Genomic DNA, 25,503 nt, shown 5'->3' with positions numbered 1-25,503 from the left:
ATTTTGTTCAGCTCTGCAGTGTTATTTGCTGTTACAAAACCTTATCAATTTCTATAAAAGAAATCTAGAGGATATGTGCAGTTTTATTCCTAAAGCTCTGAAGGTTTTCAAAATCAGCTGGAGCTGAGGGCAAATCTGGTGCTGCCACAGTATCTTGTAAGGATGATTACAACAGCACTAAGGTACACCTTTGGAACACATATTCTGTTTTCCTGAGTTCACATTCTGAGCAGATTGTTCCCTTGAGAGCAAGGACATAAATTGTCTGGACTCTTCATAAAGAGGCCACTACAAATTAAAGGAAAAACCAAAACAAAAAACAACCCACCCCAAAACCTTTTATAAATTTTCTAGGAACCTCTATATCATTAATTCCCCTAAGAGATAAATGGTCCCCACATAGAAGATAGCAAGGTAATTTATGGCGATAACTTGATTACCTAGACTTTGCCAAAGATTTGGAGCATTTCCTTAAGCTTTAGAGAGGAAGACAGACTAAGGCAAGAAGGAGAGTATATTATATCCACTCACAGGAGACAAAGAAGATGCAATGCTGCTGAGCACCCTGTTGTGTGCAGCAACACTATTCTTGTTCTACATGGTACCTTTCAGATTTTGAAATATTCATTGTTTGGATTAATATCTATGTCTAGGTCTCAGACAAGTCTTGATGGATCTCACTGTATTGCCAAATACCTCCTCTTTTTTCACCACAGTACCATCAACCTCTGTTTTAGTCATCATCTGTTAATCTATAAAGTGCCCTTAATCAGTCATGTCTGACATTCCTATAAATTTCCCATCAGACATAACACATTACAGGCTATTTTTCATTCTCAGAAGGCAAATAAGAAAAACAGACTTGAGGTCTTGAATCACATAAACTGTGCAAAATAGCAGACTGCATTTCTACCTCTTTTCCTGAAAACCACGGCCATAATTTGAGGAGCTCAGCAGCCACAAAAATAGGGCCTGGTTTCCAAACCAATAAACTTATTTTTGGGGTGTAAGTGTCAGCAGTTGGGGCTCAGTTTTGTGCATCAGGAGCTCTGAAAAGAGAAGTTTGTGTGAAGTGAATGTGAAAAGGTGCTGGGAGCCGCTCGGGAAGCGCAATGGGATGCGCTGTCCAGGGTCCTGACAAGGTTTGGAGAACTCGATCTTGCCCTGAGCTCCGTCTAAATTGTCTGGTTGCTGTGGCTGACCTCTCAAAATGAACACCAAAGGCTTTCCCACAGGCTGCTTCCATGCAGTCCAGGTTTCTGCAATAGTATCCTTTCCCATAAAATGACACTGCAGTCAGAACAATGTTAGGAACCTTAACTTACTGATATTTATGCAATATTTCGGAGGCTGTCAGAGCAAAAGTTCAAAAAAAAAAAAAGTTTTCTTTAAAGACAGGCATGAGATTTTCCCTTATTCCATGCTGAGAACAGTGCAGGACTCATACATATGGAAATACTAGTTAATATTTTAATTTTAAGCAACATAGATGTTTTTAAAAAGGGAGGGAAGGAAAAACAAACAACATTTAACAATATGAAGCTGTGACTAATGAATTTAGAAGCTGATTAAAAATAGAATTATGGATATTAATGCATTATTATAAACCACCATAATGCAGGAGAAATAAAGTATGTATTATAAAATCCTGAAGTTGTCAGATTTTGAGAAATTTATAGTTGCCTTAAATTTTAACTAATTAGGACTAAGTGCAAAATTGGATGCAATTAATGAGAAATTAAAAATAAATGGGAGGGAAATAATTTCTAAAACATATTTTTCTTTCATGCATACTCATGAAAACTCCTGAGATGGATGGTACCTCTCCTTTGTCTTCCTCCATGTCACACATTTACTAGAACATCAGAAAAGGTAGTTCAGAAAAACACACTTTCTGTAGAAAGGTATGTCCACAATTCTAGGGAATTCTGAGTGAAAATATTTGACTGTGGGCCTAAGGCTGGCTCTTTTTTTTTCCACTGGAAATGTCATGTAACTGGGGCCTTTTCAATCCATGTTCATTTTCTCAGATTGTTCTCTGCTGCCACAGTATGGTGCTCAGCTGCTGTTTGAAAACATGAAAAAGAGGATCTTTATCAGAGACTGCAGTTCTTTTCATGTACCAATATGACTGGTTGCCATGTAAGATCTCTTTTAAAGAGTATTAAAAAGGCTTTAAGCTGTATCTTACACTTCCTAAGAAGTGAAAAAAACGATTTTCAATTAAGTACCTACTGCTTTACATTAAAAAGCTTCCGTCTCCTCATGTTATTTGTATGTCATTTTGTCTTCAAAACAAAGATAAATATTGCTTTCAGTATTTGTGGATAATAGCAGCACTTCAACAGCAGCAACATTTTCTACAAAAACACTCTTTTTTAATATTTTCCAGGAATATCATAGTCTTCTAAAATAAAATATGTTTGAATGGAACATGATGTCTTAAAATAAGGATGGTACTGGCCTCCCTCACATGTAAATTTGATGTGCTTCATCATTACACTATTCTTTGATTCAAAAATACTTTGCTAACAGTGCAGAAAAGTAAGGGCCATTGAAATCACACTGAAATCAACCACAGATCACAGGCTACACATAATATCTATCAGCTGTTCTTCCTTGTATGTGCTATATTTTCATGAGCCTTACTTCCTCTCTTCAAGTACCTATCTTCAAATACTTGGGTCAACAGTAAGGATGCACTCAGCAAGCTGGGGCCATATGAGCTACACTGCCTTGGTCTCTACTGTCGTATAATCTGCATCAAAATATGTTCTTATGTCTTTATTTTCTCATTTCTATATGATATCTCCCCAAATCCCTTGTGACATACCGGCAGAAGTCTTCTTAGGGCCTGCTTTTAGCTTTCAAGGCTTAAGGACAAAAGAGATAAAGTCTTACTAAACATGTGCATGGCAAGGACAAAGAACTCCAGGATTAGCACAAATCTCCTATGCAGAAGACCTCAAATGCAAACCTTACTCATACACTACTAAAAAAAATAAAGATTGCTGAGCAATGGTGGGATTCACTTTATACACAGACATTTAGCATATTTATAGAAAAGTGCAAAAAGGGGGGTTTATTTTTATTTTTTGCCTGTAGTCATGTTGTTATAGTGGTAGTACAAGTTCACAACAAAACATTAGGGCACCAGGCCTAAGTGCTGTTTGTTTTGACCTTGGAGCTTAAGAACATTTTACACACATCAAACTTGATGTCATGAACTGTGCCAGTGTCTTCAACATGCCTATTTAACATATTTAACAAGTTTAAATCTACACTTAAGTGTTTTGCTGGATTGAAGCCACAATGCTCAGTTTACATAAATTATGTGAACAAGATTTTGCCTGAGGTATTTAGAGATTTTAATATATTATACTTACATTCTGGAGCTGGTATAAAGTTAAATCAATAAATAGTTCTTTCTTTGGTTAAATTAAAAGGCATAAATCCAAATCATTTGGACTATGCAGACTTTGAAATTGTTAAATAAGCCTTCAATCCCAAGGTTTCATCCCTACAGGTAATGTGAGCCAGGCTAACTATCTTTGGGGTCTATAGTCAAAGAATAAAGATTAAAATACTGCTCCAGCCCCACAGATGCATTACACAGCCACCACTCAGGAGATCTGAACAGAAACCAACTCAAAGACAGCCAAAATCCCAGCAGAGTCAATGCAGTGAAGTGCTACGGGGCAAATGTAGTTAATAGCTCCACATAGCACGATTTCCCCTCCGCGCCAGCACATCCAGCATCACTATCAACATGGTAATTATTGCTTAGTGCTCTGCTGAAAAGCAGGGAAAACACATTTCTGGAAATGGAACTGCAAGAAGACTGAAGGCATTCTAGGGTTTTCTCAGGGCCCTACACAACCTCAAAACACACTCATGTTTTGCAGAGCAACAAAATAGATTTTAAAACCATGAAAAAGCTTTATGTTGGTGTACACACAGAACCTCAGACTGAGGGGTTTTTATGAGATTATATTAATTGGTTGTCCCATGTTATTTCCCAAACACCAACTAAAAAACAGGGATTCTAGCCAGCGCTGAACATGGGAAGTAAAAATAGGTTCTTTGTGTCCCCAGAAGCTTAGGGTGCAGTAACTAAAGGCAACTGCATAGATCTGAGGTTCAACACTCTGTGTGGACAAAACCAGTAGGTTTCCCACTGGGATTAAAATTATCCCATGGAGCTTTGTGGAACTCAACCAAGTAGGAGAAAGTGCTGACAACAGGAATGAATAAAACCTGCCTTTTACCTGAAATTTGCCATTGCCATGAGAAAAGGAGCCAGACTCTGAAATGCCTTCCTGCACCTGGCTCTGAGCTCAGCCATTTCAGGACATCTGACTGAATCATTAGTGTTCCCTTTCTGGGTTGAAGCCTGCACAAGCAACATATTATTCCAGCATTTCCAGAAAATGCAGGAGTACTTGTTAAGGGATGGAGCAAATAGGGAACAGAAAACACAGAAGGACAAGGAAGACAAGTCCTAGAGCAGGATGTGAAGTCATGTGAAGTGGCACTGAGGTGGGGATATGGAGTGCATAGAGGAGAACACGACTACCTTGTGCAGTCCTGGTATTTAAAAGACCTCACAGCTATTTTGGATTTGCCCTTCACAACTCAAAGAGATAAGGGGAATGAATAGGAAAGAACAAAGCAGGAGAAGTAACATAAGAGCAGAAAACAAATACCACAGCTTTTTTTCTTCTAGCTATCTTAGGAGTACAAACTAAATGGAAAGAAAAGGGAAGGTTAGATCTGAGGTAAAGAAAGGGCAAGCCAGATGAAGGACAAGTGTGGAGTAAAGGTGAGATGAAGAGTCTGACTTGGAAATGGGAAGAGCCATGAAGCAAAAGGCCAACCTGAACAGCTACAAAAAGTCCAGTGAAAACTTCAGAAAAGTCACTGACTTTCCAAAGGTTTCCCTTAGTGGCTACAAGATGAAAGGGTAAAGCTTGGGACCTGTACAAGAAAACAGATTGCATAGACTAACTTTGCCACACACAATTCATTTGCTGTCATTTCTTTCAGGAAGTTTCTTCTTAATAAAATAGATCATAACATTTTTTTTCTTCAGATGATTTCTTACCTCAATGGGCTTTTTGTGCTCAAAGCTTCTTTTTTGGTGAAGTGCTTTTTCCAAGAGTTTTTATTAAATGGAGAATAGTAGTTATAAAATGTGAGCTGCAAAATGGACTTAAGATTTGAATCCTTCTTCACAATTTAAGATATTTTTTACTCATAATTAGATAAAGAGCAGTTAATGCAAATGCTTCTAGAAATTATTTTACTTTATCAAACAGTGTTCTTTCTGTAAATTAAGAAATAACCAGCTTATGCACTTAGTAACCTTGCATGATATTAGCTGCAAATTATGGTTTCATTGTTTGTTTTTTTCGAAAACTATATACTGCTGCCAACTTACACCAAAGTATTTCTTGTTTTTACCATGAACCCACGTATGTACCTACAGACAGAGGGCAACATTCAATAGTAACATCATTTCACCTATCCATCCTACTCTGTGATTTCCACAGACCAGGTTATCTCCCAGAACTCCCTTAAAATTGTAACAAAGACATTTTCCTTAAAACTGATGGTATAGAATAGTCCCCTGTAATTTTTCATGTTATTTATATAATTTCCCTGGTAGCACGCTGTGCTATTATATGCTATAAATCATATTTTATTTTGGAAGAACTGCTGGTGGTGTTATTTTTAGGTCTAACTCTACTTCTGCTGATATCCAATCCAGCTAAGAAAATAGCTGTAGGAACATTTAAAATCTCACATACAGTGTTGGGATGACATCCACATTACGAATGTTTTGGGAACAGCAGCACTATAGGAGTGAAAAATACACCACTGGAGAAAGATAATGTGTCCTGAACATATACATAGCTGCACTTTTAAACTACTGAGAAATGAGAAAGGGGATTTACTTTTCCTAAGCACGATTTCTGTGGCCTTTTTCAGGCCAACTAAATTGCCACAAATTACATTTACATGACATTTCAACCTAGTTACAGTCAAATCCATTGGAAAATACAGTATCTGACACCAACAGGATTTCAGAGGTACATTACATTACACAGAAGCCTGTAACTTCTATTTTTTTTTTCCAAAGACCAAGAGTATACTTTTCTTTTACAGAGCTGTTATTACATAACCCAGAGTTGAATGCAGAAATGGGAATTTTAACCTTAGAAAAACTGCCTATTTTCTTTGCTTCATGCTTTAAAACGTTCATAACTGAGCAGTTAAAAATGGACCAGTAGAAAACGGCAGAACCGATCAAGAATTTTTACTGGGGTACGGAGTCATTTAGTCAGTAAATAAAGGAAATTTGGTCAACCAAGCGGCAATGTGACATCTGGTGTGCAGTTCCACAGTCTTAGGGCATCATTCTGCTTCTCTCTGGTACCAGCATGAATCAGGAGCAACTCATGTAAATTAAAAGCCAAAGTGGTGTGGAGTCAGGAGGAAGCACTCTGTGTCCCAGTCTGTCTTTCAGTGTTCCATATCTGACTTAAGAGATGGGCTCATTTACAGAGCCCTACATTAGACATATTGCCTCCTTGTTTTAAAATATGTGTGTTTAATATTTAATTTAACAGAACTCCATATTCCAGTCTCTGTGTACTGTGGGAGTCCCTTTGAGGCTCGTGGTTTGCATGTGCAGTCACAATTCTCCTCGAGTGTAATTTGGAAGCACCATTGCCTAATGGAGTGAAAGGAAGTATCTGGCTCTGATTAATCCTGGTTCTCTTTGGAGTGAGTAATGAAAATAATGCCCAGCCAGTGTCAATTTGTAAAGTGGGCTGTAGGAGTTGAGCCAGGCTGTCCAAAACTCATTTAATTTATTATGTATGTCCGTGGAATAGTGGTGGACGTAAAGATCCCATCAATTGTCCACACACTTCAAGCACACACAGGCAATTTGAACTACCAGCTTCAAATGACAACACACTCCAAAATTTTGCCAACTCTGAAAAATTGGTTATAATGCTACACACATATTCATTGTATGTGAAACTGAATAAATATCATAAAATAGGTACTGTAAATATAAAATGTGTCTGTGCTTATATTTTCACAGAAATATAAAAATTGTTTTTAATTATGTAGTGCTGTGAAATATTGTATTATATTTGCTGAGAGGAGATACATATCAATAATATGCAAAAAAGTAATTCCACAATTCAAAAAAGTGCTCACAGATTTTGGACTTCTGATCTGTTGGGGCAAACCAAAAAAAATCTGAAGTTATCCAAGGCCAATAACAGCAGAATGAAAATAGCAGTTTAAATGGTACCTGGGTGACCATCTCAGCTCACTTGCAGGAGAGACTATTTTCAAGAACATTTGGCACATCTAGAATGTGGGATAGCTCTCTGAAGTAAAGAATATAAGCATTAAAAGGTCAGAAATAGTACAGCTAAGTTATCCATTTAAATGGGAATGGGAAACTTTGCCATTTGGCTCTGAACCATTTTGTCATTCTCCATCCTAATGACAATTACATGTCCCATACCGATATTTCACTTTCAATTTTCATAGAATTAGTGATAGTATTTCAGGAGTTAACAGAGGCAGAGTACTTTCTTTAGAGAAGACATGAAATTAGATTAGAAATTAGATTGCCTTGAAAACATTATATGCAGCCAAATGTGCACTCAGAAAGCCTCCAGGAGTAATCCTCTAGGCATGGCTTCTTGCGACTTGAGTTTTACTTTTCCACAACAAAGGAAAAAAAAAAAAACCAAAAGAGATCCAAAGATCTGTGGTGAGATTCTGCCATCTCCAAGAGACACAGCTCAAAACCACCTAATCCAGGAGAAGTGAAATTACAAACACTTCCCCATCCTCCCAGTCACAGACTGCAGCAGGGGGCTGTGAGATTCCCCTGGGATGAACCCGAGGGGACCAGCAGCTGCGTGGCAGCTGGACAGATGTGCTGCAGCTTCCCCTTCCATGTTCTCCCTCCTCAGCCTGTGCCCAGCATGAGGAATCAAACAGAGTTTGTCCTCAGATGGCACCTTTAAAATACCTTTCCCCATGTGCTGCCAGGGGTATCGTCCCTTGGCCAGGAATAGAGCTTCTGAGGGCCTCTTTATGCCAATCTGATTCCTCTTATCTTACATAAGGGGCCAGGGCAGGGACAGAGCTCTCCTTCTCAGCTCTAAATCTATCCTATATGGCACGCAATCCTCCAAAGTACAGCCAGCTTCTGCTTTTATGGAGCACTGTGCAGTGAAGAATGAAGGATCCTGTTTTTCACCATTTAAAGATGTATGATAGCAACAAAGCTCTATGTTAAAATATTTAACTTGCAGAGAACTTATGGAAATTGTCTATTCAAGCTCAGCAAAGACATTAAATTACCAAGCTGTTCTAGGACAGTTGTGTGTGGAGAAAAGCCAGAAATGCTCTGAGATTGTAATGTTGCTCACAAAGATTACAGCATGAGCCTGATTCAGAAGCTTTTTTATACAGCTTGGGGAGCTGCAAAATGTTACCATATCAATTTCTGCAAAACATACTGTGTGTGTACATATAGATATAAAAGCAGGACTTATACACAGCACATTTCCTGCCACATTTTGAGTGGCATCTGTTTGTTTAGCATGTTGAAATATGAAAAATAATATTTAGCAACTACTGGTAACACAATGTTAACAAGATTTAAGAGTATAGCTCTGTCTGTCAAAATGCAGATAAAAGACAAATCCTTCAATCTCTGTGTTTTAATCAGTCAGATCAGAGATATTATGAATATGCAAATGAGACTGTTTATACACTAGTTTCAGAGTGAAAGGAAACAAATTCAGTTTCATTATAGAATTAATGACAGCTCTGTCCTCTAAGATTAATAATTAAAGCCCTACACACATTAAGATGATAGTGCTCTTTCCGCCCAGCCTCTGCAGATTTTACTTTTCTATTTTTTAATACCCCTTTCCCTTATAATTGTTTGTCCCCCTAATTGGAATGATTAATAATTAATGCCAGTTCATGGATATGCAATAGTCATCTTTAGAACAAGAACTGTAGTTAACCTACAAAAAGGGTTAAAAAATTACTTCTTTTTTAATTCTGATTTTGCTCTTGTCTGTAAATTAATTTTTTTCTCCAAGTTTAATGCCACCATAGGAATTTCAATGGCCTGCTTTAATGATTGAAGCCTTTCATTTGTTTCAGTGCAGGACATACATATGATTTCATTTTGATGTTCACAATATATGCTGGGTTTCTTTTCAAAGCCCCTGCTGCTAGTATCAGCAGCCTTCAAAACTTTCTGATTCTGAAAGACCCACTACAAGTTTCAACCAAAATCAAATCGCAGATAAAAGACTAAGAGTGTGATACAAGTGCATTATAAAGTCTGAGAAAGCAAAAGTTAAAAAAAAAAAAAAAAACAGAGAAAAGAGATTAGAGCTATTATTTTTTAATCTGATGATTTCTGAGTTGACATGGGAGTGGCTGAGTCATGCTAGCCAAATCCCCTGGACAGTCAACATTTCAGAGGAAGATTATAGCAAAGTGAACAGAAGTTCAACCCTACCATTAACTCTCCTTTCTGCTCCCGAAGAACTATGACACTTCATTTTATGTGGCCATTAGGATCTACACAGAGACCACTAAATCCCTTCTAATTGCAAATGACCAGAGCACGAATTTTTAAGAGAAAAGAAAATAGCTGGTTTGTGCATGTTTTGCATTATTTTATCAAGAAAAGTTGTCTTCTGGGTCAAAAGCCCCATATTTCTTTCTGAACAGAAAAGCACTTCCAGCAAGAGAAATGGTCAGAGTACTCTTAAAATCACATTTCTTCAATAAAGCTGTTTGAGTTTCATATTTTAATTTCTTTAGAGGTGAAATGATCCTACGCAAGAATCCAGCATTGGCTTGACAATCTCAAAGGAAATATTTTATGTGAAATTAAATTAGCATTTGCCTATACTCCACCATGCAGATCCACTTCCTCCTGTGTCATTGATAGCAAGAAAACAAATCTGTGTATGTGGGTGCTTTAGCAAGGACTCTGAATGATGCTCTGGAAGCATTTTAGGGTGGATAGACATCCATAAGGAAGCCTGCTGGTACTTACCACGCTGAGCCCCAGTAATTCCCTGCAGAAGTAGTCCATGTTCCTCCTCTGGAGGTTGTCCAGGTAGTGCTGCAGGCGAGTGTAGGTGTAGGGGTAGCAGTAGGCAAACTGGTAGGTGTCGTCCTCTCGGTCGAAGCAGAAAGCAAAGGACATGACATAGTTCTTCCTGTGGTCTGGGCAGCGGTAGTAATACACGTTTTTGGAGGGGATTCTTTGCCTGAAAAACAAAAACAAACAAAAACACGTCTGTAAGTTAATTTTTTCCTCCAAGTTTTTTGCCACCATAGGAAGCTCAATATGTACGAATTGATGCATATCAACATGGACATAAGAGATCTGATCTGAGTGAGATTCAGATTCCCTCCAAAGTAAATGAAGTGGAGCAGCTTGAGCAGCTCAGGAGCTGGTGAGGAGATCCCAGAGCCTGTGTTTGGGAGCACCTGTGCAGAGCAGGGCTGTGACAGCTCCAGTGCCACTGTCACCACTGGGAATGCAGCTCTGCCCGGTGCCCGGGCTGGCAGACCCACCGGAGCAGGGAGAGCATCATACAGCCAGGGAAACCCATTCCCACAAAGTGGAAAGGATGCACAGGCTGTCCAAATATCCTCTACCTCACTATCAGGCTGCTGCAGCCTCACACCACTCATAACTCACAGACAGGCTCCAGCCAAACCTACAACTCTCTTACAGGTTCGATTCACCAGCACAGAGAGGAGGGACAGCTAATGAAGGAATGTCAGCATAAGGCAACACTGACAAAACTATTCCTGAAATTCAGAACAACTTTTTATATAGATATCCTTATCAACATCTAGCCAATGAATGGAACAAAAGTAAATTCTTGAGGTTAAAAAACAAACAAACAACAAACAACCTAAAAATCATACAAGAAAACTTCAGGCATGGGAAATAACCAGGTCTTAAAACAGAAAGCAAAGAAGAATTCCTTTGTTGTATTTGTTCCCATTTCAAATTGGACTGCTGCTCTCCTCAACATTTCTGGTTTATCTGACAAGATAGAAATGAATGTACACGATGGTAAATAATTATAATAAAGACATTTATGTAATTGTTATCAAGGTGGTATCTCTTTGAGGAATAACAAATATCTGTCTGCAATCTCTCACACAGCTCAAGTTATTTTCTTACTTTTCAAGAGAAATAAGTAATATTTCAGAGGTGGGGCAAAAATTTGTTCTATAGATGGGAGATGTTTACTATTTCTGCTTGTATGCTTTGTTCATTTCTTAGGTGGAATTTCCAACTACACTCAGACAGGAAGAATCTCCAGTCATGCCATGCACTTGTAATTTGATGTAAGTAACTTACCAGTCATGTTTGGCAACAAAATGCTATGGTCCTGCAGACTTTACCTGATTCAATTACACAACCTTATAAACAGGTCTCATCTAATGATTGAAGCAGATCTCTGCTCAACTGGGATCATGGTGAGGGAGAAGCATAACAAGATTTACAGACATAGCACCAGTAATCTTTGTAATCATTCTGAGAAGCTGGTCTGCTGCAGAGCCTCAGTTTTGGCCTCTCATTGCTAATCTGAATTAGAGGACAAAACCCTCTCATTATACATGGGTACATGTTTGCCAATTAGCAACAGTTAACGAGTCTGACCAACAAGACTCAGGATCTGCAAAGAGAAACAGAAAGGAATTGAGACCTTCTTGAGAAAGCAAAATAAAAAACCAGTGATGCAGTTAATTACAGTCAGAAAAAGAATTTATCTGCCCTTTTTAATGCCCTGCTTCTTGAACATTCAGGACCTCAACAACTTCAACATCATGACTGAACATGAGCCAGCTGTGCCCAGGTGGGCAGGAAGGACAGGGGCACCTGGCTTGTCCCAGCAATGGTTGTGACAGCAGTGACTGTCTCCCTGTGACTGGCCCCACAGTGGTGGCACTGTGGGGCCACAGCTCAAATTGAGATTGGATATTAGGAAATATTTCTTCAATGGAAAGGTTGTCAAGCACTGGAGGAAGCTGTCAGGGCATGTGGTAGAGTCACTGTTCCTGGAGGTATTTAAAGGATGTGTAGATGTGGCACCTGGGGATGTATTTTAGGGGCAGCATTGGCAGTGCCAGGATAAATTTGTACTCAATGATATTAAAGGACTTTTCCAACCTAATGAAATCTATGATTTAAAGATTTTTTTTTGTTAAATAAGACATTTGCCCACTAAGATCTGGAAATTCTATTTAACACACGAATATAAAAGACAGAAAAACAAACCTTTTATTCTTTTTAAAAAAGTATCAGTAGGGAAAAAATGCCAGCAGCCATCTGCATGCAGCCCTCTTACCTAATGGTTTTCTTCAGTATCTTAACATATTTCTATCATTCTCCCTGACTCTGGAGTGCTATAGGACATCCCTCATTTGATCTCAAATCAAGCAGATGATATGGCAGTGGGTAAATGTATTCCAGCTCCCAGTCCTCAAACCGTAATGCAAGTTTAAACAGTGTGTTGCTGAGTTGTTGAACTTTATTTGTTTCCAAATTAGCATGGGGAAAATAATAAAGGACAAGCCTCACTTTATGCTATAAAAATTTCATGTAAAATGAGACCAATACGAGGAAATTCAGGATTTGAGAAAAGCTAATGCTAATTGAAATTCATCTGCCGATAGTTAATGTTTAAATGACACATAGTTCTCCTTGGTTCAATAACTTTCTACTTTTAAGCAAGTTGAAGACAACTTTGTTAATGTATTAAAGGCACTTTTGATATTTCATTCCCTTTCCCCTTCATTATAAAAGCTAAGCATCTGTTTTATTATCCACTTTGACACATCACTTTATGGCTGCATTTGGCTATTATGGCTAATCTTGATGTCTAGGACATCTGGTATTGACATTTCACTATCTGGTGTCTGACACAACAGCAGAAACCATCCTCAGTTCCTAGGTTTAAATTCACCCTCTCAGGGCAAAAAGTGCCCAAACTCTTAATTCAAACCATATCTTCCAAAAATAATTATAATAGTACTCCTGTCACTGCTAATCTATTTTTATCTCTCCTAGCACTTTGTCACTGCTAATCTATTTGTGAGTCATACAGAGAAAGAGAGTTAGCATTTAGATACCAACAACACATCTTTACACACAGGAGCTTAATCAGATTGAGATCTTATCAGGGAATTAAAGAAGAAAAGAAAAAAGGGAAAGAAAAGGAAAGAAAAGAGACAAAGTGCTAGATATCACCAACTGAGTTTTTGATAACGAAAAGACATTGCTCAGTTCTTGAATTAACCTTTGTGTCCTAGACACACTATTGTTTACTCTTTCCCTTTTTTGTTCTTTGCCTTCTGGAAAAGGACACCCACACACTGTGGCAGCAGCTGCTCCTATTAATTTAAAGCTATTACAAAAATTAAAATTAAACCCAATTACTTTGGCTGGTTTATAGCTGGGGAACGGCTTAGTCTGATTGTTCCCTCTGGTTATGGACAAAAACAATATTCCTACCTACAGGCAGCTGCCAGTGGAATACTAATGCATCTAGGGCCTGGCAGGAACAGATTCAGAATGCAGAGTCTAACTGCATTTCTTACTAAAGAAAAATATCTTATCACGGATCTGCAGAAATGCACCAACTCCTTACGCTGTGAGTCACAATGAAGCTGATTTGTAGTTAGAGGCAGGAAGGCAAAATGATGGTGGAAACCTCTCAATGCTCTGATTTGTCCCTCTGCATTTCCAGGCAGCTCACACTCAGCAATGCATCCTGCTAATTGATGCTCAGCTGCCCGGATGTCTGAGCTCCTGAGCGGTTCTTTAAAGGAGAACCACCCCCATTCCAAGCACAGCCACAGAGAATAACATGCAAACATCTCATTTCCAGTCTGGTTTCTAGATGTATTTAAAAAAAAATGGAGCTTGATATCATACATTGGTTTGACACTAATTCAGAATGCCTAGCCTTAAAGATAAGCACAAACATCTTTCTGTCCAAGGAAGAAGGAGGCACAGAAATGGAGAGTTTCTCTCTATTTTGATGCTAACAATCCAGTGCCAAAAGCTTGAGCCTTTGAGTGTCTTCTCCTCCTGTCTGACAAGGGAGCACACCCAACCCAGTGGATTTGTTGCTCCAAGTGTGAGTGTCCATGAGATTTCCTGTTTCTCTCTTGGCAGCAGCGCAGTCTGCAGTCAGGACATTTGCTCTGTTTTGGTAGTGTGCAGCAGGATCAAATTTGTCAGTGTACAAAAAAAAAAAAAAATTAAAATTGTAGTCCTCATTCAGTATCAAAAACCTGATGACTTTAGAGGCCCCAAGATCTTAGTCCTTGGTACTTCAAGAGGCAGTAAGGGGTATAATTCAGAATTTCGAAAACTTTATCCTAACTAAGCGCCTAATTTTATATACTCCATACTCTATACTACAATTTTAACTTCAGTTCTAATAATTTCGACTTTAAAAACAAACTTTTTATTCTCTGTCAGGCTTTTTTCTTTTCTTTTTCTTTTATTTTTTCTGATACCTTTTGCTTATTTCCATTTGAAAACTGGGAGTTAATCAATGCTTTGGAGGACAAACACTGGTGATACTGAGGGTACTGCTTTGTGGAATCTAAGTTTTAAACATGGAAGGGTGATAATCAAATCCTCTTGTGGCACCACAGCACAAGTAATTATGAAATAACAATTTTTGGAAAGCTTTCCTCTCCCTATTGCATGACCAAAGCAGGGAGCTATGGCCCAGCCAAATTCCCAATGACTTTAATGAGCAGCATAAATAGTCTTTGGACTGCTTTTAATATGGCACTCATAAAGTAATTATTCAGTCTCTTGCCTCCACAGGATGAGGTTAGACATAACTCAGTCAGGAGACTTCAAAGCAAGATGATGATCTTTGGAGCAAAAACAAAAATCTGCAGGTGCTGTAAAAAATCGATGGCCAAAAGAAAAATTCCTGGATCTGGCTTGTGGAGAAATGCTCAAGTTGTGGTGCAGCATCAGCTGTGGTGACACACTGTGGTGAGCATTTCCAATTGCCATCACTTTGCACGGGGAGGGATGCCACTGAACAAATTCACCAATCTCCAAGCATGCTTATAGAACTCAAAAGGGTGGGCCTGAGTCACAGTCTCAGACAAAATTAAGCCTCCTGACCCAAAACTTGATTTTGATTCAACTTTGAAAAATAACCTCCAGGTATTTATTTGAAAACAACCTTTGAAAAATAACCTCCAGGTATTTATTGATGTTGTCTAAATACTAGATTTGGCTACTCTTTCTGAGTGCTTAAATTTCAGTCCTAGAGCTGGATGTCCCCAATTATTAACTGCAAGAAATCCAACAAACTCTGGACAAAATCTAAGGATGTAAATCTTGTGCTGCAAACTCCTCTTCTGGAAGGCAGCCCTTTTCTTCCTGACTTCTTTCCCTGTTAGTCTAAGCCATTATTTTTCTTCTTGCTTATTCTTGTTGACAAGTGGAGCTGACCATCTTCAAAATTCTTAGCTTACTTGTGACAAAATAAGTTTGTAGGGTTTTTTTCTTGCACATAATTTTATATTTGATTCACAGAGCATGGAGTGACAGTGAATATGTCAGATGGTGTTAAATATTTTTTGCAGACAACTGAATGGGTTTTGGCACAGCTAACTCAGTTTCAGACACTGCAAAACATGTCCTGCTTTCTTTCTTCCTACTGTGTATTACAATGTTCCCCAAATATATTCATAACTTAAGACCTCAAGGTTTTCCACCTCCAACAGTATCTGGTTTCTTCTTAAGTATAAAAATCAAAATATTGTGTAATTCAATTTAATAAAAATCATAAACTCTACACATTAAACATGCAGCTTTCATTTTAATTGAAATAATTAACCAACCTCTAACAAAACTGTTCAAGAATTCAAATAATATTGAATTGCACAAAGATTGCTTGTAAAGTCTCTTCATTCTTTACAACTTCAAGGAGACAACACTGCATTTTTAACCATTTTTTCTCTAAATTCCATTAATTCATTAAGCTTTTTTTTTTTCCTTTTTGAGAGACAAAGCAGGGAAGAAGCAGGGAAGGGTCATGATTGCAGGATATGAAGCAACACTAAAAACCTGTCCCCAGGTTCTGCTGGCAGAAATGAAGTCACCATCCTTCAGTTTGCCAGAATTAGGAGAATTAAAGGGAGGAGCGATAAAGTGTAAAGTGGCAAGAAATAATTTTTAAAATTACTGAATTAATTTTAAGCAACTTCATATCAGATAGGGCAACACTCAATCCCTCGAATGGTGAAAAGTGTTGGTCCAGCATCTCCAAACTCAGTTTGGTTTTGTGGGAGGAGGCTTCATTCAATGCCTCTACTACTTCCCACGTGTCTATCTCCCCTAAACATGAAATCTGTCCACAAAGGTCAAAATTTATCACTCTTTTGACAAAACACTTCAATATGTCTGAGAGCAGCTGTCAGCTGATAGCAAAATCCAAAATCTTCTGCCAGCAGCAGGTACAAGTGGGATTTCCATTGCACAAGCACCAATTCCCCTTCTCCCTCCCTCCTGCCCAGCTTCAGAGCCAGAGCCACATTCCCCCCTCCATCTTCTGTTTATTCTGTCCAGTTGCTAAATCTCAAACTGCAGGGACTTTCCTCTGTTGGAGCAGCAGCTCCAACACTGCAATTATTCTACAGAAACTCTCTTTTAAACTGCAGGGATAATGAATGGTGCTGATTTTTTCTTCAGTCAAAATACGACTTGCCTACTGACCACAGGTATTCCAGCCATGGATTGTTTCAATAGAAATATCTCTATGCAGTGTTTGTAAATGACAAAAAAAGAAAGAGAAGGAGAAAAGAACAACTTTCCACAAAAATACTGGTTAGCCATACACATGTTGTGATCCTCTGAAAATATCATGGGTGCAAGAGAAGGATTCAGGGGCCAGCATTTATGCCTTGAAATGCAGCTACCAAGAGAAAAAAACCAAATACAAATTAAAAATAAAATTTAAAAATACTTTAATTTGTGATGAGAATCCCTGAATAAGGTAAGGTACAAGGGAAGTAAAGGAGTGAACGCCACTGTAGTTCCAAAGTTTGCAGTGTAGAAAAGAAAAACAAAAGGGTTTTGAACAAACTGAGAAAGGGTAGCCACAAATGCTGTAAATAAGTGGAAAAATTTAAAAAATAAAGTCAGCATAAATAATGTTGTACCAGAAAAAGGTGAGGACAAGAAATGTTCCACCTCAGCACAATGCCTGTCCTGGCTTTGACCTGTACCAGACTCTCTGGCCACAAAAGAGCAAAGCTCCTGACAACTTCAGAATACAGTTTGCATATACTGACATCAGGGAGCAAATAAGCTAATAAAATCCAGAAGAATGTGTATCACTGACTGCACTGGGAAAGAAGGTGGGTCAGGAGACAGAGAGAAGGGGACAAGATTGGCACAGCATGAGCACACCAGCTACAAATTGGCCAGGAACAAGGTAATGGGATAACTTAAAATAAATGCCCTTTTAGGTCTTTGCTTTGTCTACAATCTCTGGAAAGAAAAATCATGCTAGAGAGAATCATGACCTGGACAAATTCTAGAAAAGGCTGCTTGGTGAGAAATAGTTAATTTTTACTGAGAATCTCTTCAAAATAATTTATTTCAAAATTTTTTAACAGAAAATTCAGACAAATCCCAAAGAATTTCACCAAACAATTTATCTGATAGCATAATAATTTAACATCTTCATGACCAAATTGAGCATTTTACTCCATAATTCTTTCCAGTCTCCACTATAATCTGACATAAAATCCCTCCAGATTATGTTGACTGGAAAGCACATACAGGATGATACAGGCTGTGAAACTGAGTCCTTATGATGTTTGGAGCATGTGTTGGCCTGGGAATGAGGGACCAACCTCAATCCCAAATTCAAGTCCCTGAACTGCATTACCAGTAGACCACTGGGTCAGCTCTAATAGCCTCTTAGCCTCAATTACCTAATTAGCCTTTTCTTCAGTCTCCTCTTCTCCCTTTCCCATCTGTTCATATATTCCCACCACTCCCTGTTCTTCTGCAAGAATAATTTTTAAAATCTATGTTAACTTCATTTAGGTTAGTCTCAGGTGACTTCTCTATGCAAGAATAATTTATAAGTCTCATAAGAGCCCCAACTTGAAGAAGCTTTTCAGTAACATATGAATTCTGAAATCCATGCTGAAAATGTTGATGATCTCAACAGTCTAAATAAAAGTTGAGATTTTTAATTTAAATCATTTAGATGTGAATTTTAAGTAACTACCAAAGGAAGGAGAACAGATAGGAAAGAGGTTTCGGCCAATTGTAGCTTGGTTGATACTGAACTGTCCTTAGTAAGATCTCAAACCCTCTGGAAGCCTTTGCCTTCCCAAAGTATATTATTCCCGATAAAGATCAGCGCATCTCTGATAGTAGATGATGTATGAGCAGGATAAAGACAAAAGAAAACAGGAAATTGTCATCATGGATCAGACTTTGTTAGCTGGGGAAGCTTCCCCATAATATTTTGCTTTATCCTCTCATCTGTCTACACACAATGAAGACTGAGTTCAGTAATTCATTTTTAATGCCCCATTTCTTACGCCTTCTAGCACCTTGTTCACTTTTTCTACCATAACAGCATCTCAAACGACTTCTGCTGTGGAACTGCCAACAGCAATCTTCAGGGTTTTTCCCTTTAGTCAGAGGATAACGTTTTTGCTTTCTTTCCTCCACAGACTAACTTCTCATTTATCAGGAATGAACCTTCTTGCTAGATCACCCAGAAGTTTGCAACGGTGTTCTACAGGCTTAAATTACTTAAGTAATAACACGTCATTTGTAAATGTTACCACCTAATCCTTCACCTCTCTCTCCCAGGATCATTAATAAAGATATTTAGCATGTGACCTGATAGTTAACTTTAAGAAACACAGCTGCTGGCCTTTTAGTGGGATGAAAACTGACCACTTAGCCCTCTGCCTTTTTGTTTCCTTGTCGGGTTTTGATCTATGGGGATACTTGCCCTGTCACCATATGTGACTACTTAGCCTTTGCAGCAGTGTCTTGTGACAGACTTTGTCACATGCTTTTAAAAAGTCAAAATGCATTATGTCAGGCAGCTCATCTCTCCTAAGCCTGGGAGCTGAAACCCAAAGGCGAGGAAACATTCCCAGGAGTTCCCAGGGGGAAAGTGCACCTTGGCATCCAGTGCAACCCAAGGGAGATAAACTGGAAAGGTTGGTGAGAAAGCCAGAAACACATTTCATTGGCACATATTGCAGCTATCCATCTAAGTAAAAGTATATTCTTTTCTATTACAAAGGGAGTTACTTCATCACAAGGAGAAAATATGGAAAAGACCACGTCAATTGACTGTCCAAGTGAGTCAATCCAGGAAAAGTATAAAGCAGAAAAATACAAAGGTTTCATCTTAAAAAAAGAAAAAAAAAAGTTAAAAAATGGGGTGGGGGGTAAAAAGGAGACTTGTCTTTAAGTCTTCTGCAAGACTTGCTAGTCCTAGAAGCTGTTTAAGCCTCTCTTAAGAACTGGGAGCCTGTGCCTGGTTCTCAGCCCTGTGCTTATTTTCCAAGGTTTGAAACAACAAAACAAGTCAGCAGAGGGGTGGGAGATGATGAGAGCGGTGGGTGAGAGCACCATGGACTGCAGAGCACCCAGAGCTGTGGCCACAGAAGCTCTAGGTGTGGCCTGCCAGGAAATGCTTGGCTGGGACAGTGAAGAGCCAGCAAAACAATGCAGTGGCCACACTAAATGAAAATACTGCTGGTACAGTTATACCTTGGAGCTGGTGATTGCTACTCTGAACATCCAACCTGTTGGAGTCCTCTTTGATCCTTTTCAGGAAAACTGAAAAGGGTGGTCTAACATTGCTTATTTTACCACCCAATTCCTTTTTGTCAGTGGGGGAAATTCTCTCTCTGAGCACCAGTGAGTTCAGGACTGGTTTCTGGAAAGGGATGATGTCAGCATGTCAGCAGATGACCCCCTGAAATTCAGACATGGCCTTTGTTGCTGTCAATCAAGTCCAAGGGAAAATGGTTATCTAATCTTTTTATTCCTCTCTCTTTCCTGTGTGGCTGTGACAGGGCACTGACAGAGGCAGGACGCTGGGCTAGAGGGAATTTTGGTCTGATCCAGGATGATCATTCTAATTCCTTTTTATGGGCACATCCACAGAGTTCTAAGCAATGTAGTCAGACATGGTTTTCCTTTGCTGAAGCTGTTCTCATTAAAGTCTCTCACATCATGATCTTCCAGGTGCTTTATTATTCCCTTTTAAATTCCTGTTTCGACCATTTGCAATGTGCAGATGTAATGCTTACTGGTCTAAATATAGGTTAAACCCCAGATACTTGCCAACCCTCTGGAAAAGAGCTTGGTTTTAATGAGAGTGCATACCTTTGTTAGCACTTCACCTAATTCATTCCTAATCTTCCTCAGAATTCTTTTATACATAAATCATGTGGGACTGATGATTTACTACTTTTTAATTAATCAATTTGCTCCATCTTCTCAATCTCTGATAGTGCCTCATCTTTATTCCCACAAAAGAGCAGGTCTAAAATAGGTACCTCCTTGTTTGCCATAAAGACTGACTTATGCTGTAGAACTCCTGATTTCTCTGCGTGAAAACACATAATTTTAAAACATGTACAAGACATGACAATGTGAGAGCAAAATAATTTAAATTCAGCATCGAAATTTTTTTGTTTCTTCCCCAGGCTACACATCTTGCACGTACACAAATTTTATTCTCCATGCTCCTCTGTAAGCTCCTTCAAATTCCCTCCTTTCACCTCCCTCCATTAAAAAACTATATTATGACATCCTCCTACTCTTGAGAGTGTTGCAGAGTACCCATCTCCAAGGGTGCTTGCATTTCTCTAGGACAAGGAGAGGCTGTAGTTCTCCCATTTATCCCCTGTGCCAGCATGTGGCCTTCAGCAATGACAATACTGCATTTTTAGGACTAAACATGCATTGTGCTGGGCAGCCCTGCCTTTTGTGTCCTTTGGTTATCCCTTCTGGAGACAGCACTCAGAGCTATCACATTAAACACACAGCAGAGAAAAAAAAAAAAGAATTCTGGAAGGAAAAGCCTCAGTTTTCTCAGTCAGAAGGGAGCAACAAACATGGCAAGCCCTTTTCTTGAAAGATAAAAGTGAATGAAACAGGACTTCAGTACTCTGGCTCACAGACCAGGGGCTGCTGCTTTGCAAACACCCTGGGCCTCCCAACTCCAACACATGCTGACCTTGATCCCTCTCCCCACTGAGCCCAGCTCTAATAAAAAACACCCCCTAGATGGCCACCTGGAGAATAAAATCTTTATTTTAGTGAGGGGGGAAAAATCTAGTATTTTCTTGCCACTCAAATCCTTTGTCATCTCATTCACATTGCTATTTTTGCAATATAATCGGCTGGGGCTGATTCAGAAATAACCTGAGCAGGGTTTCTTCCCCAGGTAACAGAAATGGACCCAATGCAAAGGTGCTCAGTCTGCAGGGGAAATTAAAGACAATTCCCTCCTTCCCTCATTTCCGACATTCCTACCTGCTGACTCCCAGAGCAGTATTGATCTAAGAGAAGACTAAATATCCTGCTGTCTCAGTTTCTCCTTATTTGCAGTACACATGGAAACATGGGAACAGAGGGAAAAGATGGAAGCAGGGGGCCCAGGCAGTCAGAAACCATTGTACACACCTGGGATTTCTCATCCCAGACACAAAGTTAAAAAAATGAGATGCTGCAATGGTTGGAGCTGTTGGAGACAGGAGAAATTGAAAAATGGTGTGTTACACTAATCTTGTTTTTCCAAACTGTATGCGTGATATCACCCAGGCCACTCCAATTTTTCACAATAATAGTTACAGCATCATTTTTCTTGATAGCCCTTTAAAAAATATTCATTTTGGGAAAACTCAGTGGTTTGTTGCTTTGCTTTTTTTTTCCTCTACCTGAACAGTCAGTGTCACAAAATGGAGCAACTGCAATCCTTATGCATATTTAAAAGTACTGCCCCATTTCACCGTGCTGAGTTTGTTTAGACTACAAGAGCATTACCTCCTTTACCCTCTTCTGCAACATAACTAGACATGATGGCAAAGGGAAGGGAAATGTAGGATACATTTCGTTAAATTACACCAAGTTTTATTTAGCCTTGAAAGACTCCTCACATTCTCCTGCAGCTGACAAAGTTCCAGACACTTTTCCACTTTTCCTTCCTCTTTAGACTGTTATAAAACACGGTGAGAGAATGCACACACTGCTCCCAGGTCAGCAGGGAGGCTGATACCCTGAGCTGTATATCAGGTATTTGTCTACAAGCCAGTGATTTCACCAATGCAGTGCAGAATTTGATATCTGATCAACAAAAGCATTTTTTTTTTCTGTGCTCTCATGAAATGTAATCAAAATAGAGGAGACTCTCCTTGCTCTTCACCCCTCAAAGATTCCCTGAGCTAAATCCTCAGGAAGCTCTGGGAAGAGAAATGGAGGTTTATGGCAGACAGTTTGAGTTCCAAGTGACAGACATGTACCTGTAAAAACCATGCCTCCAGTGATTTCTAGGCACACACTGTAAGGCTCCAGAGAGGTTGGTTACTCTTAAAATCATTGTTCAAATGTTTGCACTTCCAGGACCCAATCAATGAGATAATCTAAGCAGGTGCTGCACTAGTTGCTAGTCCAGGCCAATTAGCACAGATTCCTAGTGAAATACATGTGGTACTCATAGATTCCAGATGAGGAAAAAGTGTGCAGAGAAAACCCTAAAAGAAAACCTTAGGTTAAAAATTAAAAAAAAAGGAAAACAGAAAATAACCCAAGATGACGGGGTATCCTTATTTGTTTCTCAGTATTTCCTAAACTGTCAGCAGCAACAGCAATTTAACCATGAAATCATACATGGAAGGATGTGAAAACTTTATGTAAAGCAAAATATGATCAATTCCATGCACTTTGTCTTTCTATTTTCTAAATGAAATATTAGCAAGTAGCAGTAATGCTCCTCAGTTTCTTTCAGGTTTTTACCCTGTATCACCATAATGAGTTAACCTTACCTTCACCATGTTAGACAACCCTGCATAAAAACATTAGAAACCTGCAGAAAAGCCAGTAGGACTATCATTGCATTTTATTTATATTTGAAGTAAGTTTTTCTGGGGATTATTTTACTTTTCTCCCAGGAACTCATCTGTTTCACATATCTGAAGGTTTGGTCCAAATATTATCTTCCATTTTGGACAAGTAAGGCTTTGTAGGACTGGCATGTTTGTTAAAAACAGCAGTCTTTACTGCAATAAGGATGAGGTGTTGAAACAAAGCATCTAAAAATCTTCCAAACAGTGTCAGGAAGCTGTAATATTTATGCTTAAATAAGAGAAAATAAGAGAAAGCAACATATGGGATACAAAAACTTTTATAAGCAAATCATCTTCAAAATGCTCCATATATTGTGTATTTCCAGGAGAATGACAGGACATTTGTCAAAATACATGTAGGAAATTTTTGTAAGAGTACTTGAAAAATAATATACACAGCTCTCAGTTTAAAAACACAAATGGTGAAAATTTAGCTTGTAATAACATTAATTTAAGCTTTTAATACTTAAAAGCTTTCAAGTAGGAGTCACAATTTCTTACCTGTTGCTTTTCCAGGCAATACCATGTATTAAACATTGTCCCTCTGGTCTCTAAATGGGACCAGAAGGCACAGAGGTGTTGTATATCCAAACACAGGTGTGTGTTAATTATTATGGCCAGCATCTTAGGAAATTGAGCCATGTAATACTGTAAACATGTAATACTGTAAGCATGTAAAATGTATGGAATTTTCACTGAAATAGTGGGGAAAATTCAATACACATACACGTGCAATTAATTTAAAAAATACATAAAGCCATTACGTAGCCCACTGGTTTGAAATCTTTGTAGAAGACTTTGCATCTGTCTCATTTTCTCTGTACATTAGCTTAGCTTTGAGCAGAGTCCTGCTGAATATGAACCACAGTTTTAAGTAGGATTCATAAATTAGGGTTTAGCATTAAGAGGCAGGAAGGTAGACGCCATTTCCTATTCCATTAATGACTATAAAAATTCAAGCACAGGAAAAATATATGCTGAAAGGTCTTAAAAGTTAACAGCTGACTTTAAAAAAGGAAGCCATACACTATATTAAAATATGAAAACAGAAGAACAAAAATTATTTCTGTGTCATTTCATACACTATTTGTATATATAAAAACATAGGTATGTATTAAGTCCCACAGCACAAAAAATGAAAATATAAAACCTCCAAAAGTTCTTTAGCTTTATTTTACCTGGATTGGAACTGGGAGAAAAAATGGTATCATGGCTTATAGCATTTTCAACTGGATGTGATCATGCTCATATTCCTTTATGAATCTCTGTCTCAGAATCATTTAACTTGATGTCCATTAACCACGAGGGCCTGGCTGGTTAAACCACTTACCCCAGACATAATCCATGTCCCACACAGCAGCGCTGGTGCAGATAACGTGGCCCTGCAGTGCTCCTGCTGCACACACTGCTGGGGTCTCCATCAGGAGATGCCTGGATTGTGTTTGCCCCATGGACACATCAAACTCCCAGGGGAGCAGGCTAAAAGGCCAAGGCATTTTCATAACTCAAGCAAACCAAATCTGAGCCCAACTTTCCCTGACAGATCAGTTTGTGCTGCTCTCAGCCTGTTCCTAGCATTCCATTGTTAGAATGCAGCGTGGCTTTAAGTGACAAGACACAGCTATTGCAGACAGCCAGCACAAAAGCTGCCTATCACTGTTATTATTTTAAAATTGCTACTATTAAATTCAAAACAGACAATATAAATGGAAACATTAAAAAAAAAAAGTATTGTCTTAAGTTGAAATTACAAACATCGGAAGGGAAATTAAATGACCTCAGGAATAAATAGGAAGAGCACACACAAACCATAACCCAGTGCTTTTGTTTCACAACTGTCTCTCCAGTGCCTGACTGGCTGAAATGTCTAATCTGCCAGATAAACATGCTGTAAGTCATCATTCACCCCCCAAAGCCCCCTGATCAGCCCAGAGCTGTTGCAGCCACACAGTGTCCCCGGATTTGCACAGTCAGGAGAAGCTCTTCAAAACCATGCAGGAGAAATGCTGCAAACCCAAAAATGAGGACCTAAAGAAAGGCTTGAAAATGCAACATTTCATACCTCCTGAATGATGACACAAGATCTCTGTGACAGTTGTCTGAGAGAGAGCTAATGGAGCTGGCAAATTCAAGAGAGATAAGAAAGGCACAGTAGCATTGCCTATTAGAACAACAGATTGAACTGGGAAAAGCAAACACATCCAGCCAGAAGAGCTCCTGGGCCTTAAAGCTTTCTGCTTT

At 38.8% G+C, this 25,503-nt stretch overlaps 1 protein-coding gene across 10 annotated transcripts in view; it reads right to left on the bottom strand.

The window, feature by feature from the left end:
- Positions 1-25,503, bottom strand: part of BEND5 (BEN domain containing 5) — an 873,054-nt gene that overhangs the window by 514,481 nt on the left and 333,070 nt on the right. For all 10 annotated transcript variants that reach the window (XM_074545835.1, XM_074545834.1, XM_074545836.1 and 7 more), the window contains one exon: positions 10,127-10,343. In XM_074545835.1, coding sequence (XP_074401936.1) covers positions 10,127-10,343 — 217 coding nt within the window. The remainder of the gene's footprint in view (positions 1-10,126; positions 10,344-25,503) is intronic.

The sequence above is a fragment of the Zonotrichia albicollis genome, chromosome 8 (assembly GCF_047830755.1).
Source record: "Zonotrichia albicollis isolate bZonAlb1 chromosome 8, bZonAlb1.hap1, whole genome shotgun sequence".
Classification (NCBI taxonomy): Eukaryota; Metazoa; Chordata; class Aves; order Passeriformes; family Passerellidae; genus Zonotrichia; species Zonotrichia albicollis.
Note: the sequence above shows the minus strand (reverse complement) of the source record. Positions and strands in the feature narration are given on the sequence as shown.